An 18,531-nucleotide genomic window follows, 5' to 3' on the forward strand; every position below is an offset into this window, starting at 1 on the left:
TGTGGACTTCCCTGTTTCCCATTGACTTCTACATCAAATCCACTTGATTTACAAGTATCCCTCCACCTTTCAGCCATCTACAAGTCAAGATTGGTGTTGAATCCAGAAATAGCCTAAGATATTACAGTCAGAACATGGTTTAACAATTTTCTTGATTTGCAAAGCAAGAACTGGACCAAGCTCAAGTCTCCTGCAGCTGTACTGACTCTGCAACTAACAGGAATGACAAGCAGTAACTTATTTTAGTGAGTAAATGACTCACCTATACAAGGAGTAGATGTACTGAAATCATGTCATTTCTACACAGTCACTTTTCAGAAGAGAACCTCTCTCAAGGATTGCTTCCAAAAACCACTATTATTAAAACAAAAGGTCAGTTCTATACTTGATAGCCAAAGGTTAAGTAGTTCTTACTGAGTAGGAAAAAAAAGACATGCTCACATCAACAAAGTAGGATTTTTATTTGCAATATTTAACCTAGAGGTGGGTTTTATTTAAGATATGACTTTATTAAAAATACAAGGTATCTGAAAAATCAGAACAATTATTATAATGTACAAATTCAATAGCTGTAGCAGTTTTGTATTTTTATTGGAATCCTAAAAAAAGGTGGTGGTGGGGAGAAGAGACAGCCCTTTAGACCGCTTTTGTATTCACTTAAAACAAGATCTAACAAGGACGATTCAATTTTACATCTCAGACGTGTACACAACACAACGCATTTACAGTCCCATCGTGCACACTCGGTAATAACTTTGCTGCTGAAATTTCTTAAAACTTACCAAACAAAAAGTTGAATGATATAATGGGACCAAAATAGTTCCAAAGTATTATGATTCTTTTTGTAAAGGGAAAATGTTTAACCTAAAAACAGACATATGCAAGAACTACATGCAGCAGGATAAATAAATGTCAAAGACATTTCACAAGCATTCTCAAATGAGGGAGGGCATGTGGGGGGGGAAGGAGGAGGAGGAAATCGAGACACTGCTACAAACACCATAATACACAATACATTTAGATAATTTAAAAATAAAAAAAAGGCAAGAGGCAGCATTTCAGCAGCAAAGTGCTCAATAAAAAGTAAAGAGGGATGGTACAAGGAAATGGGAAAACAGCAGGATGGGAAAAGATCTCAAAGGAAATATGGTGTAGTTGTTCTAGGAGGAATTACACGTTCTGAGTCTGGAACTGCACGGAATAACTTTGGTTCTCTTGTATTTACATCTTTAAAGACCATGATTGATGCAATATTTCCACAACGGTAACAGTAATTTGGAGCAGACCATACTGTTACCAACTTCTCATCAAACATGAATTTATAGCCTTCATGCACTAGCTGATGTGCTCTGCAGATGAGTTTTAAGTTGTTGATATGAACAAACTGCAATTTAAAAAAAATATACAGTAAATAGTTACATATGCTTACTACATAACAGATCTTTACTACTTAGAACATTGCTGTGTCTCAAGATTTCAGTATTTTATTCAAGGAGAAGAGGTCTGCTGGGTAAACCTGCAGACAAAAGCCTTCTACAGGAATCACCACTGAGTTTAACTGCAGATACCACCATTCATTTCAGACCCCTGGCTTTTGCCTCTAACTCCTGTGACCTACCAAACTGAGATAGTTGTTCTCTTTCACAGCAGAAAATGCTAGTCTATCAGAAGCTTAGAAACTCGTCAACCAGTCAAGAATGTGTTAACACAACCAGTGGTGCCATAAATGAACAGGGAGATTTTTTTTTCCTCCCAAAACAAGGTGAGTGCCATCAACCCAAATAAGTAAAATGGTTACACAAGCACCACCTCTGTTTGCATATTGTAAGGCTTTTCAGATTATGACATTACAACAACTCCAAAAGGCCAGGTTATACTACAAGTCAGACACTACTAGTTCTGGTATTTCAATAACTTGAAAGGTTGACATGTTTTAGTGAATGGGTTTTCCCAGAGTTACTGAATCTTTTATTCAATGGAAGACTAAAGCAGCAGCTTTGGTAGAAAGAGAAATGAAGAACGTTTCCATCCAAGTATTCTCCCAAAGCCAATCACCTCCTGTGCTAGGATAACCACCTGCTAGAAAGATTGATCACTATCTCACCACAAGAACAAAATAGGGAGTTCACAAACAAAACAGTGGCAGATGCGCAGGTTGTTTTAGAAGTTGAGATGGCTTGTTACTAAGATTATCTTGATCTTTTATTATGGATTTGTATTAAAAGCAAAAATCCCAGCTTACTTTACTGGTCTCTCTTGTAAAATTATTGCACTGTGCATAGTCATCAAACCACACAGTGTTATTTCTGTTGTGCCATTAGAACATCAAACTTAAAGCTAAGCAATGTTTTAGTTCATCTGGTCCCTCAATAGTTTTACATTATCTATGACAATGACTTTACCTCATTTGTGACCTTTGCACCAAACAGCCAGCCTGCTCCTCGGGGACTAATTGCCCAGGTATCAACATCCTCTGGATCAGACCAGACAAGGTCACAGAAGGCTCCTTTGTGAGGAATTTCTTGATTGCGTTCAATGGTTCGAATTTGATCCAGTGTCTTGATGTCAGGAGATAGGCCACCATGTACACAGAGAATCTGCTCATCTATTAACTGAGAGAAAGAACAGAATCATAGAATTGTAGGGCTGGAAGGAACCTCGAGAGCTCTAGTCCATCCACCCAAGACTAAGTATACCAGACCATCCCTGATAGGTGTTGACTAACATTCTTAAAACCCTCCAGTGACACAGATTCCACAGCTTCCATTGGAAGCCTATTCCAGTGCTTAAGTATCCTCAAAATTAGGGTCATTTCTCCTAATATCTAACCTAAATCTTCCTTGTTGCAAATTAAGCCCAATATTTCTTGCCCTACCTTCAGTGGACATGGAGAACAGTTAAGGGCTGTTATAAGGCGGATGGTGATTAACAGAACTGAAGACTTATGTCCTCTTTCAATCTTCTTTTCTCAAGAAGAAACATTCCCAGTTGTTTTTTTAAGCTCTTCCTCATGGGTCAGGTTTTCTAAGCCTTTTATTGTTTTTGCTGCTCTCCTCTGGACTCTCCAGTTTCTCCACCTTTCTTAAAACGTGGTGCCCAGAACTAGTCAGAACTCCAGGTGAGGCCTCACCAGTGCCAAGCAGAACAGGACAGTACTTCCTGTAGCTTACATATGACATTCCTGTTAACAGAATTCTGGGGTGTGCATTACCCTTTTTCACCACTGTGTCACATTGATAGAGGTCTATAAAATCATGACTGGTGTGGAGACAGTAAATAAGGAAGTGTTATTTATTCCTTCTCATAACACAAGAACTAGGATGTCACCAAATGAAATCGATAGCAGGTTTAAAATAAACAAAGGGATTCCCCCCTGCCAAACACACAGTCAACCTGTGCAACTCTTTGCCAGAGAAGGTTGGGAATGCCAAGACTAACTAGGTAAGTTCATGGAGGATAGGTCCTTCAATGGCTATTAGCCAGGATAGACAAGGATGGCATCCCTAGCCTGTTTGCCAGAAGCTGGGAATGGGTGACAGGGATCACTTGATTATCTGTTCTGTTCATACCTGCGGGGACACATGGTATTGGCCACTGTCAGAATACAGGATACTGGGCCAGATGGACCTTTGATCTGACCCACTATGGTTCTTCTTATGCTGACTTATTCAATTAGCGATCCACTATAACCCCCAGATCCTTTTCAACAGTATGACTGCCTAGCCAATTATTCCCCATTTTGTATGTCTGTGTTCGATTATTTCCTTTCTGAGTACTTGCACTTGTCTTTAGTGAATTTCATCTTGTTGAATTCAGAACTTATCAAGATCATTTTGAATTATAATCCTATCCTCCAGTTGCTTGTACCCTATCCCAGCTTCGTGTCATCTGCAAGTTGTAGAGGCACATACTTCCCTCTATTATTCAAGTCACTAATGAAAATATTGACTAGTACTGGACCCAGGACAGACTCCCTGCAGGACCACTCTAGATCCTCCTATCCCCTCCCTCCCTTTGATAGCAAACCATTGATAACTTCTTAGTACAGTCTTTCAACCAGTTGTGTACCCACCTTATAGTAATTTCATCTAGACCATATTTCCCTGGTCTGCTTATGAGAATGTCATGCAGGAGTGTATAAAAAGACTTTCTAAAAGTCACAATACATCATGTCTACTTCTCCCCCCGCCACTAGTCCAGGATTCATGTGTAAAGCCTGGAATATTTTTATTTTTCATTTCAGTTTGTCTCTAGATGCTATGTGACAAAGGCCACTTAGATATGTGCCTAGTGAAAAATGATGCAAAATCTGCTTTATATGTTTTTAAAGTAGTTTTTAAAAAAAAACAAAAAAAAAAACAAAAAAAACCAAACACACAACTTACAGCTGCTACAGTGAGCATATCAAAGACTTTGGTACAGTATCTCCAGGCATTTGCATTTCCGTATTTGGTTTGGCACTCATCTGTTAAATAGAGAAATCATTTTATTGTTTGACATTTTCCCCCTGATTCTGTTAAGGAAAAAACCCTCATATTTACATTAGAACTTGAAATCTCAATAACTAGATTAGCAAAGAAATATGCTGGGCCATCAGATAGGAACCCTAACTGTAACACAACGAGAGAGGACTTTTCTTACGGCATCTGTCCACTCCACTGGCAGTAGTTTTCTCATTTCTTGCATACTCAAGCAATATTTTGGCATAGGTTTCCTCCCATCTTAATGTGACTAAAGGTGCTGCCTCCATAAAAATCTTCTTCATGCCCCCCACAACTCAAATCTCAATTTAGTTCACCATTAACAAGTCCTTGGTTCAATTCTTGTGGTCTGAAAATAAGTCAGATACTACTGGGATGATTAAATAAGACAGATGCTTCTGAAGATGCTCTTACCAAAGGAGAGGAAGAGAGCTACAGTTGCTTTGTTTGGTTTAGAAATCAACCTGGTCCAAGTTATGCTATAGGAACTAATACCCCACATTAGGCCACTAAGGAAACTGAACAGACATTAGGGGTTTTTTTGAATAAAGACGTTATTTCCACGTTTGAGTTGCTGAAGATTGTATTGTGAGATGCAAAGAAAAAGCCCTCACAATTAGGCTCTGCTAGCTACTGCCCTAAAGCAGTCTCAGTGGCACAGCATGGCCCTATCTATACAGGCAGAACCAAACCATGCAATACATTTTTTGGGTCAAAGAGCCTCAATGTAGGTGTAAGTAACTAAGTTCTAATAGATCTGGATAAGCCAGACCTAGCAAGCAAGGATTCCTTAGGCATAATGGATTAAGATATCAAGATTTATACCCATTTCTCTTCATTTCCAGAGGGATCCAAAAGCAAGTCCATTTTGATTACATACTTTTTGAGGCAACTATTAGATCCTTGAAAGATTTCCTCACGTCTTGTCATTAGATAGTTGTAGTTCCAAAGCTTTCAGGCACACCCATTCCCTCAGTTTATTATTGGTGTTACTGCCCAGTACTAATCTTGTGTTCATTCACTAATATTGCCTTACCTACTGAACCAGCAGTGACTTACCAGATAAGCTGGTATAATTAGAATTAAAACCTATTAAGTCATAAAGAGAGGATTCTCTCTATTTTGTTTTTCTACCGCACTTTTCAGACAATCGCAAAGCATTTCAAATATTAAACCTCAACTTCCACATTAAGCTCCTTATCCCAGTTTCACAGATAAGAAGTCTGAGGCATAGAGGTGAAGACCTATGGTTATACTGCAAGTCAGTGACAGACCTGGAAATACAACTCTACCCAGAAGATTAGAGCATAGTCCTTTTCAATACTATAATTATTGCTCCCCATACTATGCTACATTACTTCAGTATTTGACAGTGTATACATTCAGACTGGCGTATTTCTCTGATGAATCCTATTTCACGATCCACTTGGCCTTTAGAAAAGCTATACACGTAAATCAAAAATTTACCAAAGAAAGGACAGAGACTCAGTTCACTGCATTTTTATGTTAGCTGACCACAATTCAGAAACTGTTTATAAAGGCTTACCATAAAATCCATATACTTGTGTTATCTGCCTGCTCTCATGATTCCCTCGCAAGAGTGTGATACGATCAGGCCATTTAGCTTTTAGTGCAAGAAGGTAGGTAAAAGTCTCAAGACTATAGTAACCTCTGTCTACAAAGTCACCCTGCAAATTAAAAATATTTGTACATAATAAATGGAAAAATGGTTTCAGAAGTGCACAGAGTAACATATCTATTTCTAATTTATCAATTTGCAAAGAGGCCCAACACCACAAGGCACCATTGCTATTTGAATTCTGAAAACATATTTAAAAAACATTTAAATGGATATTTGAAATTTCACATTTAAAACTGAAACATTACTTCTGTGATTCTTATGTTCCCATTCATCCAAGAAACATTTCAGGAGGTCCTTTATTAGCCAGTCAAATATTCTACTTCCCTTCTACTGCCAATGTAAGCTGGAGCTTTTAGATAGCAGGCTATAAAATGTATTTCCTTTCATGTGAACCAGCATTCCCTATTTCAAATTTTAGGTAAACAAAATAAAAGCCACACATATTAACCAAGTGGAAGAGAGTAAATTTGGGAGCGGAAAAGATGTTTACAAGCAAGAGAGTTAAAATGGAAACTAAAACCAAAGAAGTCTAAAATTTGTTTTAAATCAACAGTGTAATTATAGAAGTGCTTTCCTTACACTTTTTTTTTTTTGAATGACCAACATCTAATATGTACATACCATAAATATGTAGTTTGTGTCAGGAACCTGACCTCCGGTTCTGAACAGTTCACATAAGTCATAAAACTGCAAAAAAGAGTTTGTCCATAATAAGGGTCCTGTTATCATTGTTAGTTAAGAGTGTGTTAGCACAATTAACTGGAATTTATCTAGGTTTAAAGAGAAGTAATCCTTATTTTCAAGAACAAGATAAAAGTAGGTCTGAAAAAGTTCAGCTGAACAATTATGGCCTCAGACAGATTTCCCATTCATCCACTTGGTGTTAAAAAGCCACATTTAAACTGCTGACATACTGATTAGGTCTTACTTCACCAGAGGAGCTTTACAGTGTGCAAGCCCTTTGTATGCATAACACTCATCAACTTCAAATGGAGTTTTCTCCTTCTAGGATGAGGCCCCTATCTACATTGAACAGCTCAACAATTGCAGTCTAAGGGCTTGGCTACACTTGGAAATGTGCAGCGCTGGGAGTTACAGCTGTGGTCATACAGCTGTGTAGGAACAGCGCTGCAGTGTGGCCACACTGACAGCTACCAGCGCTGCAGTGTGGCCACATTTGCAGCATTTGCAGCGCTGTTGGGAGTGGTGCACTGTGGGCAGCTATCCCAGCGTTTCAAGTGCTGCACGTGCTTTTCAAAGAGGGGTGGGAGAGTGGACAGGGAGCGTGGGGGAAACAGAGAGAGTGGATTTTTGAGCAGACACTGTGACAGCTCCTGCCTTGCAATTCTGGCCATTTCCCCACCCTCTCCAATCACTCTTAATGCAAAAAGGCTTCCAGACCGATAAGCAGCTCTCCGATGGACTCCCTCCCCGTGCTGTTTCTCTCCTCAAGCAACACTAGACGTTCTGAGCTCCCTGCCTTGCAAGTTCAGACTAAGAAGAGACACAACAGCTACCTTCAATCATTTTAAAAGTTTGACCCTTCCCCACCCTCTCTTATTTTCACTAATGCAAATTATGCACTCCTAAATAGCTTCGACCACACTAAGCAGCTGCTCAACATGGACTCCCTCTCCCCCAAACAAACAGCTGTGAACATTCAAGCAATTCCCCTGCCTGGGCTCGCTCGCTCGCTGGAGCAAAGAGCAGCTGTGTTTGTTTTTAGGCTGGCGTTCAGCCGTTCTTGCGGTTTGTTGGATAGGAATTTGGATACCATTATACCTGGAGGCCAAACAACACGCTGTTGGGTCCATACCTGATGAGCAGCGCTGCATCACCAGCGCTGGAATCGCTATACCCCAATCAGACCAGGTGTACAGCCAGCGCTGCAGCCAGGGAGTTGCAGTGCTGGCTGGGCTTTGTAAGTGTGTACACAGAGTGAGTTGCAGCGCTGTAACCCCTTCACCAGCGCTGCAACTCTCCAGTGTAGCCAAGCCCTAAGTAAGTGAGGGTAATTCAGCAATGCTTCTTCATCTGTGAGGCTGACTTCTCAAAAGCACCCTCTGGGGGTATGGCTACACTTGAAATTTTGGAGCGCTGAGCGCTTTGAAGTGTGAGTGTGGTCAGCGTGGCTGTACGTAAACCACATCCTCTACAGGTGTAGCTTGCAGCGCTGGGAGCCATGCTCCCAGCGCTGCGGCACTGATTACACTGAGGCTTTACAGCACTATATCTTGCAGCGCTCAGGGGGGTGTTTTTTCACACTGTTGAAAGTTGCAGCGCTGTAAAGTGCCAGTGTAGCCATACCCTGCAGAAAGTTAAAAACAGTATGTTTTTCTTCCACTGCACAAAAGCAAAGCACACGGAATATTGCAAAATTACTCAACATTCAGTAGATGGTTCTGCTTCCCTGAACTATGCTTCCTCAACCATATATTCACCATCAACTTTTATAGAAATGTTTGCAAGTGACAGACTCCGCTTGCTCTCTAGGGGTATAACATGCAAGTATTCATGCCATTTTACCTGTCCATGTATATCTCCACAAACTGTAACTGGTGTAGATACTGGCTGCACATTTGACTCTTCCAGCAGTAGGTCACACACATAATCACATAAGCGCTACAGAGAAAAAGTTTACATGGATCAGCTTGTGGTTTTTGTGCATTGTAATATCAAGGATTAACAGATTTATAAACTAATGAACTAAGTTATTTGCTTTAGGATTTATTCAGTTACCAAATTCTCTAGACATCAATGAAAAACCATGCTGCCATGACTCAGGATGATAAACGTGTGAGAAAATTTGATTGGACTTGAATTAATGTTTTAAAGTGCCACTACAGACTTACACAGTTTAACTATAGTCTCAATGAGGCTCAGAGCAACAGTTCACGGAATAAGTGTAAATTCATGTTATTTAAATGCTACATTAAATTGCAGTTTTGCTATAAAAAATTTAAACATTAGATTACCACTGTGGTTATTTCATGTTTATTGTATCAATGATTTCTGAATTAGATATGCTCAGTTTAGAGGAAGAAAGTTAATTTCCAACTGCAAACCCTAAAAGCTTATCCTGGGATGAAAGACAAACTGGATTATGTCCTCCTCACTCATCATCAATAACTAAGATCTCAGTTACACTTGTGCAACCCCATATTCTTCACTGTGGGTACACAGATGTAGCTCACTAGAACTTAGAAAACAATTCCATTGATGATGTACAAAAAAGAATAGAATCCTTCTCACACACTCAGGCACATTGACTCCACTGAGTCACAGAGGCAGAGAGTACCACGTTTATTGGTGCATGACTCTCCATAGACAATGGTTAATGGACCACTTCTCTTTTAATGGTCTTACAATGTGCGTTAACTACTTATGTTAAACAAGCTGTTTCCAATTCCTATTTAGCTGAGACACTTTGGGCTTGTACACACTACCACTTCTGTTGGTATAACTTATGTCACTTGGGGTATGAATTAGACTAAGTGGCAGTGTGGTTTTCTTATGCCAGCTCTCCCACTGATAGTGTCTTCACCAAATGTACTACAATGGCACAGCTACGCCACCGTGGTGGTTCTAGCATAGACTACCCTCTGAGTATCTCTTCCCACACTGGAAAAAGAGCTCAGTAACACAAAAGTTGGTCTCTGTCAGCAAAGTTGGCCCAACAAAAGGTATTGCCTTACACTAGCTTGTCTCTGTAAGGTACAATAGTGTGAGGTCTGCAGCATGAGAAGAGACCAGTCACTTTTCAGAGTAGAACCACACTGAAACAAGGGTATTTCTTCCAACTTGCACCTAGTCAAAGCAATCTGCAGACTAGCCTGCGCTGCAGGTCTGGCATTATGCACAAGGTTGCAGACAACGTCCCAGCCCTGAAGAGCTGACACTATAAACATGCCAGGCTACCCTAGAAAAAGCCTGTTTATTAGAAGCGACCTTCGGGCAGGGCGCCTGGCCGGACAGGCGCTCGCTGAGGCGGGGATCACTCGCACCTACCTGTCTCCGCTTCTGCCCGTGCCAGGCCGCTGCGGCGCCAGGGGATGAGCCCACACCCAGACCAGCGCTGCAGCCGCAGCCCAGTGCGGAGGGGCCCGGAGCCCGCTCTGCGCTGGGCGGGGGGCCAGGCCGCCACCCCGGCTCGCTCCCGCTCCGTTCCGCCCGGCCCCGGCCCCTCACCTTGAGGTCGTTCTCAGGCAGGTACTTGCAGAGCCGCGCAATCTCAACGTACTTATCCAGGTCCAGAGGCGCCATCTTAGCAGAGCAGCTGGGGGGCCGGCAATTTCCGGGGGCGGTAAAGCCCCTCTGCCGCGGTCACACGCCGGAAACGAGAAGAACTTCCGGGGCGAGCGCCAGAGAGCCCCCTCCGCCGGGGGTGCGGGGAAGCCGGAACTGTCAGTCCGTTCTATCCAGGGACCGGAAATGGAGGCGCCCCCTACAGACCGTCACCAGGGGTGCATCCGCCTCACCTCCCAGCGCGCTCCGCAAAGCATGCTGGGAGCCATGGCTGCGCGGCCGCAGTGCATGCTGGGCAGTGTAGTCTCCGTGGGCCTCTCCACAGTCGAGGTGCGCGGTGAGGCGCGGGGCTCAGGCAGGCGGGGCCGGGCGCTGTAACCGGGGCAGCTCGCGAGTTCCCCGCGCCCCCCGGGGGCAGCGGCGGTGAGCGGGGGCGGCCTGGTCCCTGCTGGGGCCGAGTGGGCGGGGACTAGCGATCAGCGACATTGTGGAGACGATGGGACGGGACGGGTCCTGCCTCCGGGGGGAGGGGCTGGGGGGGTTCCCCGCAGGCTCTGGAGGGGTCTGGGGGGCTTGTGGGGGGGTCCCCGCAGGCACTGGAGAGGTTTGGGGGCCTGTAGGGAGAGGGACTCTAGGGCGATTTCCATGACTCTGGCTTTGCCTTCCTTTGCTCAAGATTCATGAGGCCGAAGCTGCTGCCGGTTCTGGAACCTGGAGCTGTCCCCCAAAGGGCCACATGGTCAGTGCACCTCAGCATTCCCCATTCCTCCTCAGTCCCCTCACCATGGCTATCATTTGTTAAGAGTGGCATCAAATTCCCCTATTAAAGCCCAATAAAGGACCAGCTTCTTTGATGACTATATGGGGTCCATATTGGAATGTGGGGAGTGTTTTTTACATTCTTCCCATCAATAAATGGCACAATCTTTTCACTTAATCTGTATTCTAAACTTTCACTTTTCCCCTCATTCCCCTGTTCCAGGAGTGGTTCACACCCTTTGTCTCTGGCACAGCACTTCCCCATTGAAGGCACTACAAATATTCCTGTCCTTCCCTCCCCAACACCTGATTCATGCCTATATTTCTCTATTCTAGGTACACACTTGTCCCCCTTGGAGAAAGCCCTAGCGCACGCGTTGGCCATAACTGCTTATATTTGCCTCCAGCCCTAACGACTGGGAAAGGCAAAGTGGTCATTGTCGGGGGAGCAGATCCCAATGGCAGTTTCTCCGATGCCCACATCATAGATCTGGGTAAGAACAGGAAGAATTTAGCAGTTTTGTTGCCTATTACGCTGTCTGTCCTTGGAAACCAAAAAGTCTGTTCAATCTTTGCTGTGCTTGGGGAGGTCATACCAGATCCATGCAGACACCTCAGTGAGACACGAAAACCTGTGATGATAAGGCCTAGAAACAGTGACACAGTTACTTACAGCAGGTCTACACTACAAATTTACATCAGCGCAGCTGCACTGTGTCTGGTGAAGATGCTCTGTCTAAGCCACTGAGGAGAACTCTCCCATCAGCTTAATAACTTCCCCTCTGCGAGAGGCGGTAGCTATGTCAGCAGGAAAAGCTCACCCACTGACGTAGCATTGGCCACACCTGAGGTGAAGGTCGCATAATAACATTGCTTAGGGGTGTAGATTTTTTCATACCCCTGAGCAATGTAGTTCTATTAAAGTAAGGATGTAGTATAGGCCAAGCCTTAGTCTTGAGTGTTACAACCTGTCCAGATGGATGAAGGACCCAATCCTGCAGCCGCATGAGTCTGCATATGGCTGTGGATGTCATTGAAGGATCAGAGCCTAGAACGAAATAGGGTTTCAAGTTTCTGCATATTCTGGAGTTGAATCTCATGTCTGTGTCCTTAGCTATGGACATCCATAGTCATTTTGTTGGGGGATGGGAAGGGTGAGCTAAGAAAGATATTGGGTGATCTGTCGTGCTTCTGTGCTGGAGTGCATTTAGGGGGATGCTTTCAAGTATTAGTCTCCACACTCTTGTCAAATTTAGAAGATGGGCTAACATCAAGGGGCAGTGTTGGTAGACTAAAGTAGCTCATCTTAGTTGAATTATTTTGTCTTAGATTGCAAGGACTAACAGCCTTGAGACTTACCCCTTGAGGACGTGGCCATCGGCCATCTATCTATGTCTCATTGTCCTAAAGTAGCATTTGTATTTAGCTGAAATTTGTTCATGGATTACACTATGCCTCAGTCACCCGAAGGTAACTGCAACAGTACTGGAAACACCAGTGTTGTTACAAATGGAACTCTGCACTTACTCCCTCCATTGCAGATAGACACCAGTGGGCAATGCCTGGTTGGGTGGGCCTGTTGCCTCGATATGAACATGCCACCTTCATTTCCACAAGCAGCCCCACTAGCCTCTGGGTGTTTGGAGGGGCTGACCAGTCTGGAAATAGAAACTGTGTTCAAGTGCTGAATCTAGGTAAGTGTGTGGTAGAATCTACCCATCCCAGCCTTCTCTCTTTCTTTGTTGGACAGTTGGATATGCACCTGTTATCCATATGAGAAACTGTTTGAATTACTTTGTTAGATTTGTAAAGTACAGGTTACAACTTCAAAAGCTGTATTTACAGGCAAATGATTTCCTTTATCTCCTCCTAGGAGTATTAAAGGCTAGGTAGAATCAAATCTACGACTTTCTAAAATGCTGTGGTGACTTTTGCAGCATGCCCCTCAGGTTCCTTGCTGCAGGGAATGCACTGTATGCTAGTGCTTCATGGCAGCGAATCCCATGGTTGGCATTAACAGGAGCATTTTTGTGCTAAATGAGTGGGTCCTACCAGAGCTATATCAGTCCACCGTGCAAGTCAATGTGTGTGGGCCATTTGAATGAGATGGAGTGTGGTCTGCTCTGTATGGATATTAAAGATTCTTAAGAGATTAGGTGTTTGCCCTGGAGTTGTTACCCAAAAATTCCTCTCCCTTCGCTGTTGGCTTCTGTGCCTGTTTTTTCACCTGTCTGTTGTCCTCCACTACACAGGTGACAGCATTTCAGTGGTGCTGCATATATATTGCTTGTAAAGAACATTTTTTAAAAGTCTCAACTTGCGTAATGACAGATTCCCTGTAAAAATCTCTTGGTGTGGAATAAATAGAGGAGCTCTGTAGCATTAGTGGGAAGTCCCAGGAACCATGCTTGATTTCAGCAGATAAATACATTCCACAAAATCCTATGTGGCTAATGTAGAATGGACATAGCACTTTGTCAGGTGGTGTAAACAATCCTGAATTAGAAACAGCAGACCAACCTTTCACTTGCAACTTGGATTTTTCACTCATTTCCCAGAAGTCATTTTTTGCCACTTTTGACTTTTTTTTCCTCTGTCACTGTGTTTTATGTGTTTAATAACTCCCTAGTCAAGTGGGTCTCAGCTCTGAAGAATTCATATTAATAAGGTAACTTCTTGTTATATATATTTGAATAATTATCATTTCATCTTTTAATTAGAAACAGGAATCTGGGAAAGTCCTAAACTGATTGGGACTCCACCACTCCCTAGGACATTCCACACGTCATCAGCGGCTATAGGAGACCAGCTTTATGTACTTGGAGGGGGAGATAAAGGAGCAGAGCCCGTTAAAGATCCACAACTTCACATGTTTGACACAGGTACCTCTAAATAACTAATGTTTTGTTACACTGAGTTAAATGATTCATTGTCCACTTGGACTGAAAGCTTGGGTGGCACAAAGATGAATAAAGACCTGGAAATGCAAATAATACATAAAGAATTAGGTAAAGTGGTATAGTGTATTATGAGACACTGTTTTTTGGCTACAGGTTTAAATTAGATGGATGAGCTGTACACCCCCTACCTGAAACTTATCAACACCACACAGTCACTGGGGAACTGGGTAGTATCTTCAGAGGAAAGATCTAAGAGTATCATAGGCATTGTGAGACGGGATTGAGGTGTATTGTCAGAATCCTTCAACTTCTACCACAATTTGCTGCTAGTAGCCATTCTCTTTCAGAAGTGGGTATATATGCTGCTTACTTCACAATGAAAGGTCAATATGTAGAGTAAGAACAATGATTTTTTTCTGCTACACCAACAGTGTGTTATTACTTCTAGATGAGATGTACAAATAGGTGCATTTCTTTGCTGAGTATGTATTTGAATTGCCTTTTGCGATACTCCCAGAAACTAGATGCTTAAGGCTTTTGTTGTTGATTTAAAAATCATCTTGTCATACTTGGTCTAGAGGTCCCTAGACCAGGATTTCTGGTTTAATGTCTTTACAGAGCTCCAACAATGCACCATATAATCGTATGTATTCCCATTTCTAGCCACTTTGACTTGGTCGCAGCCAGAAGCACATGGTAATCCTCCCTCACCTCGGCATGGCCATGTGGTGGTTGCGGTTGGGACCAAGCTTTTCATACATGGTGGGTTATCTGGTGATAAATTTTACAATGATCTGTTCTGCATTGATACAAGTAAGTATATAAAGTAGCTATAGCTGCATTAATAAGTAGTGTGATGTGCTCTGCTTTGAGAGAGACCTTCTCTTACAGAACCACTAAAATAACTTGGATAGGTGCAGTAAATATGCTCCAGGGTGGCTGGTTGGTGCTGGGACATGTTGCTTTTATTATGTCATGCTGATCCTCAGTTCTTAAGCAGGCAGAAATCCTATTGGCTTCAGTGAGAGATTTGTCTACAGGTCTAATGGACTGGGATTGATGGTGACAATGCAAAAGTGTGTGTGCAGGGCCTCCCCTCTGTCAAAGCCAGCTGCTGGTTACAAGATGAGAAGTATGGGCATTTCTGTAATATGGCTATGGAGAGCATTACTATTTGACATATCTAAGAGCTGAATTTATGTTGCTGTTGGGGTTCTTTTGACTGCTGGAAAAATTGTTTGACGGTGATAAATTACCACAAAGTATCTGAAAGACTGGCACCCAACGTTTCTTTCATAAATGGCTGCAGTAGCATATTCTGTAACTAGTAATTAAAACAATGCTATGTCTTTACTGTGTAAGGCACTCGCATGAGTCAGAATGGCAGTGAAAGCACTGTCCAGTCTATTCATGTTCTGAACAAGTAGAACCTCACAGTTACCAACACCTCGAGACTGGAACTTGTTCATAACTCTGAACAAAACATCATGATTGTTCTTTCAGAAGTTTACAGAATTGACTTATACAGCTTTAAAAGCAGCATATTTCTTCTGCATAGTAAGTTTCAATCATCTTAATTTAAATTAAACAAGCACAGAAAAAGTTTCCTTACCTTGTCAAGTCTTTTTTTAAATTTTTCCTTTATTTTTTTTTGTGGTTTACATTTAACACAGTACTGTATTTTTTTAAAAAATCTCTGCTTCTGCCTGATTGCGTACTTCCAGTTCCAAATGAGATGCATGGTTGATTGGTCAGTTTGTAACTCCGAGGTTCTACTATAGTTGCTCCCGTATTATATATGCTTTGGGGAGGGATAGCTCAGTGGTTTGAGCATTGGCCTGCTAAACCCAGGGTTGTGAGTTCAGTTCCCGAGGGGGCCGTTTGGGGATTGGTTCTGCTTTGAGCAGGGGGTTGGATTAGATGATCTTTTGAGGTCCCTTCCAACCCTAATATTCTATGGTATATGGGAGGGAGAACATCTTCAACCAAGTGTACTCCTGCTGCTCAATGGCTGTTGGTACCACCACGAACTCCCATGCCATGGAAAGAAGAAATCTAGCACATCCCCACAGAAGGAAAACCTTTTTGCTTCCCCCAGTGCCACCTTCCCAGAAGGACAGTACCTCTGATGCAGGAAAGTGCTAACTACCTGCAAATTGTTGTTCATATCCAAAAAGAACAGCAGTCTTGTTACTAGCCTGAGCTCTTTCAAGCAAAGCCCAAGTGTGACTGCTTTAAAACAAAAGCAAACTCAAAGATGGGGCTTATTCAAAGGATTTCAGACCCTGCCCAACTGTTGGCCTTTTAATGCTAATAAATAGTTGTTTGTTTCATTCTATACAATGTAGCCACTGATTTATATTTCTGCCTGTAGTTGATATGAGATGGGAAAAGTTACCAGCTGCTGGTGATGTCCCAGGAGGACGGGCAGCCCACTCAGCTGCTGCCTTTGGAGACCATCTGTACATTTTTGGTGGAATGGACCCAACTGGGGCACTGGATACAATGTATAAATATCACATAGGTGGGAAGTGTTTTCTTTCATAACATTCTACAAAGGTTTTTACCATTATATTTTTATCATAGGAATTATTATATCTTCCTTGGAAACTCCAAACCCAATTCCCTTCTTGGCTACCCCTTTACACCAGGGGATGTCTATTGAAATCAGTGGCATTACTCCAATTCTGCCCTGGCATAATGTTATGGTTAATCAGCATCACCTCCCCTCCTCACACTTTTTTTTTTTTTAGGGGGTTATAACATTGCAGACTAGTCAATGATTTATGATGATGCCACTATTCTTGTTCTTCTTTCCAATTCTGTGAATTTCAAACAGATTTCACAGTGAGTTTTATGTCTTTTTTGAACTGCAGAAAAGCAACAATGGACACTATTAGAATTTGATTCTCCTTTGCCCCCTGGAAGGTTGGACCATTCCATGTGCATCATTCCATGGCAAGTATCTGTCAATGTTAAGAACAGAGATTCAGATGCTGTAGCCAGCAGAAATACAATTGGGAAGGAAGCAACTGAAACAGTCAGTGATGAGGACGACTCTGATCAGAAAAAACAAATAGGAAAAGGCTGCACAGAAGACAAATTGATGTATTTGTTTTTAATATTTGGTGGGATGGATACTCAAGGGAAGATTCACAGGGACTGTATTGTGAATCTGATTAAGTAATAAAACCAGAATACTCAAACTGTCCTCTTGTATAAATGTAATTCTTTTTTCAGTGTTTATAACTGACAAGATCACTGCAAGAAACTAAATTCTGGCATGAACTGAGTGTTGTGCTAAGCAGAAAACCTTATTTATTAAAATTCTCTAGTAACAGATGACTCTTTAGTTATTACTTTGCCTTCCTGGGCTGCTGTGTATATTTACATGTATGTAATGTCCTTTGCCTTAAAGGGTCACAAACTCCAGAAATGTGTACAGCTACCTTTTATAGTCTCCTTCAGAGGATATGCAACTAAGAGGTAGATTTAATGCACATTTTACTATTGGCAAGAGTGGAGCTGAAGCCCAGGTGGCTGGCTCTGGAATCTGCCTTGTGATCAAGATGAGATGATGGAATGTGCTTTGAAGGAAACAAACTACATTTCATCTGTTTGAGGTAACCTTTCCATAGCAGCCTTCTGGTTAGCAAGTCCTCTGCAGTCCTGAGAAATCAGAGATGGTTTCCATGAAGAAAGTTTGGCATAAATATGCCAGCATAGTTAAAACTCTGTTGCTATATTGTCTAATCCCTAGCTTGCCTCTTATTCCAATTTTTCTTATCAGTTTGGAAGTAGTATATAGTAGAATCTGAGTTATGAACATCCCAGGAATGGAGGTTGGGTAACTCTGCACAGAAGTTATTGTCAAAAGTTTACAACTGAATGTTGACTTAATACAGCTTTGAAACTTAAGCAAAAGAAAAAAGCTGTTTTATTTTAAGAGTAGTGTATATTTGCTTTTATTGTTTGATCTCTCCTGGTGTGTGACTACTTCTGGTTCCAAATGAGGTGTGTGGTTGACAGATCAGTTTGTAACTGAGGTTCTACTGTTTAGTTTAAACTTGAAAAACAACTTTCATAAGGGTGTTCCACAGTGGTGTAACTAGGACTAAAACTGGCTATGTAGATAAGCCCCTAGGTAGCCCCTGTCAGGTGGGACCACTGGGTATCTACAATTCTCTTATGATAGTGAAGTGTAAAGTTCCTGGATTTAACTTGATACCAGTGATGGGCACAGTATCCATGTAGGCAGCCACCTTTTTTTATCTACTGCTTACTTACATTTATGCTGCTGAGGTTTAAAACTGGAGTGGGGGTGGTTAATTATTCCTAATCTAATTCTTATGCCAGTAAGCCTTTCATTTAATATCTTTAAAAGTTAACTTCAAGGACTAGGAAGGTTTGTCATTTAAAAAAATTGACGTGTTTCTAGACAAGCCAAAGACGAAATTGTAAACTAGTAATAGGGGCTGAGATCTGTCCTCTGTGACATTAATTT

At 42.1% G+C, this 18,531-nt stretch overlaps 2 protein-coding genes across 3 annotated transcripts; one reads left to right on the forward strand and one right to left on the reverse strand.

Annotated features, from left to right (window-relative positions):
* Positions 1 to 437: 437 nt before the first annotated feature.
* PPP6C (protein phosphatase 6 catalytic subunit) lies at positions 438 to 10,507 on the reverse strand. The gene is made up of 7 exons (XM_032767671.2): positions 10,312 to 10,507; positions 8,650 to 8,745; positions 6,745 to 6,810; positions 6,028 to 6,169; positions 4,386 to 4,465; positions 2,403 to 2,612; positions 438 to 1,384 (listed from the first exon to the last, which is right to left on the reverse strand). The coding sequence occupies exons 1-7, from the start codon at positions 10,384 to 10,386 to the stop codon at positions 1,136 to 1,138; spliced, it is 918 nt and encodes a 305-aa protein (XP_032623562.1). The 5' UTR covers positions 10,387 to 10,507; the 3' UTR covers positions 438 to 1,135.
* Positions 10,508 to 10,679: 172 nt separating this feature from the next.
* On the forward strand, positions 10,680 to 17,369 carry RABEPK (Rab9 effector protein with kelch motifs). 2 transcript variants are annotated; one of them, XM_075060620.1, is made up of 8 exons: positions 10,680 to 10,698; positions 11,045 to 11,107; positions 11,464 to 11,621; positions 12,669 to 12,821; positions 13,848 to 14,009; positions 14,691 to 14,840; positions 16,402 to 16,551; positions 16,904 to 17,369. In XM_075060620.1, exons 2-8 carry the CDS (start codon positions 11,049 to 11,051, stop codon positions 17,212 to 17,214), a joined length of 1,143 nt encoding a protein of 380 aa, XP_074916721.1. In that variant the 5' UTR covers positions 10,680 to 10,698; positions 11,045 to 11,048; the 3' UTR covers positions 17,215 to 17,369. The 2 variants fall into 2 exon arrangements, with proteins under 2 accessions (XP_074916721.1, XP_074916722.1); XM_075060621.1 differs by lacking the exons at positions 10,680 to 10,698; positions 12,669 to 12,821 and having other exon boundaries at positions 10,998 to 11,107.
* Positions 17,370 to 18,531: the final 1,162 nt, after the last annotated feature.

This window comes from Chelonoidis abingdonii, chromosome 24 (genome assembly GCF_003597395.2).
Source record: "Chelonoidis abingdonii isolate Lonesome George chromosome 24, CheloAbing_2.0, whole genome shotgun sequence".
Taxonomy (NCBI): Eukaryota; Metazoa; Chordata; order Testudines; family Testudinidae; genus Chelonoidis; species Chelonoidis abingdonii.

What these genes read in the sequence shown, in the direction of transcription:
- RABEPK (XM_075060620.1), top strand. Translation starts at nt 11,049, where the DNA reads ATGAGGCCGAAGCTGCTGCCGGTTCTGGAACCTGGAGCTGTCCCCCAA. An exon ending in ACTTCACATGTTTGACACAG is followed by an intron (nt 14,010 to 14,690) that starts GTACCTCTAAAT and finishes TCCCATTTCTAG; the next exon opens with CCACTTTGACTTGGTCGCAG. An exon ending in AATGTATAAATATCACATAG is followed by an intron (nt 16,552 to 16,903) that starts GTGGGAAGTGTT and finishes TTTGAACTGCAG; the next exon opens with AAAAGCAACAATGGACACTA.
- PPP6C (XM_032767671.2), bottom strand. Translation starts at nt 10,386, where the DNA reads ATGGCGCCTCTGGACCTGGATAAGTACGTTGAGATTGCGCGGCTCTGC. An exon ending in ACAAGTATATGGATTTTATG is followed by an intron (nt 4,466 to 6,027) that starts GTAAGCCTTTAT and finishes TCTATTTAACAG; the next exon opens with ATGAGTGCCAAACCAAATAC. An exon ending in ATATGCTCACTGTAGCAGCT is followed by an intron (nt 2,613 to 4,385) that starts GTAAGTTGTGTG and finishes TCTTTCTCTCAG; the next exon opens with TTAATAGATGAGCAGATTCT.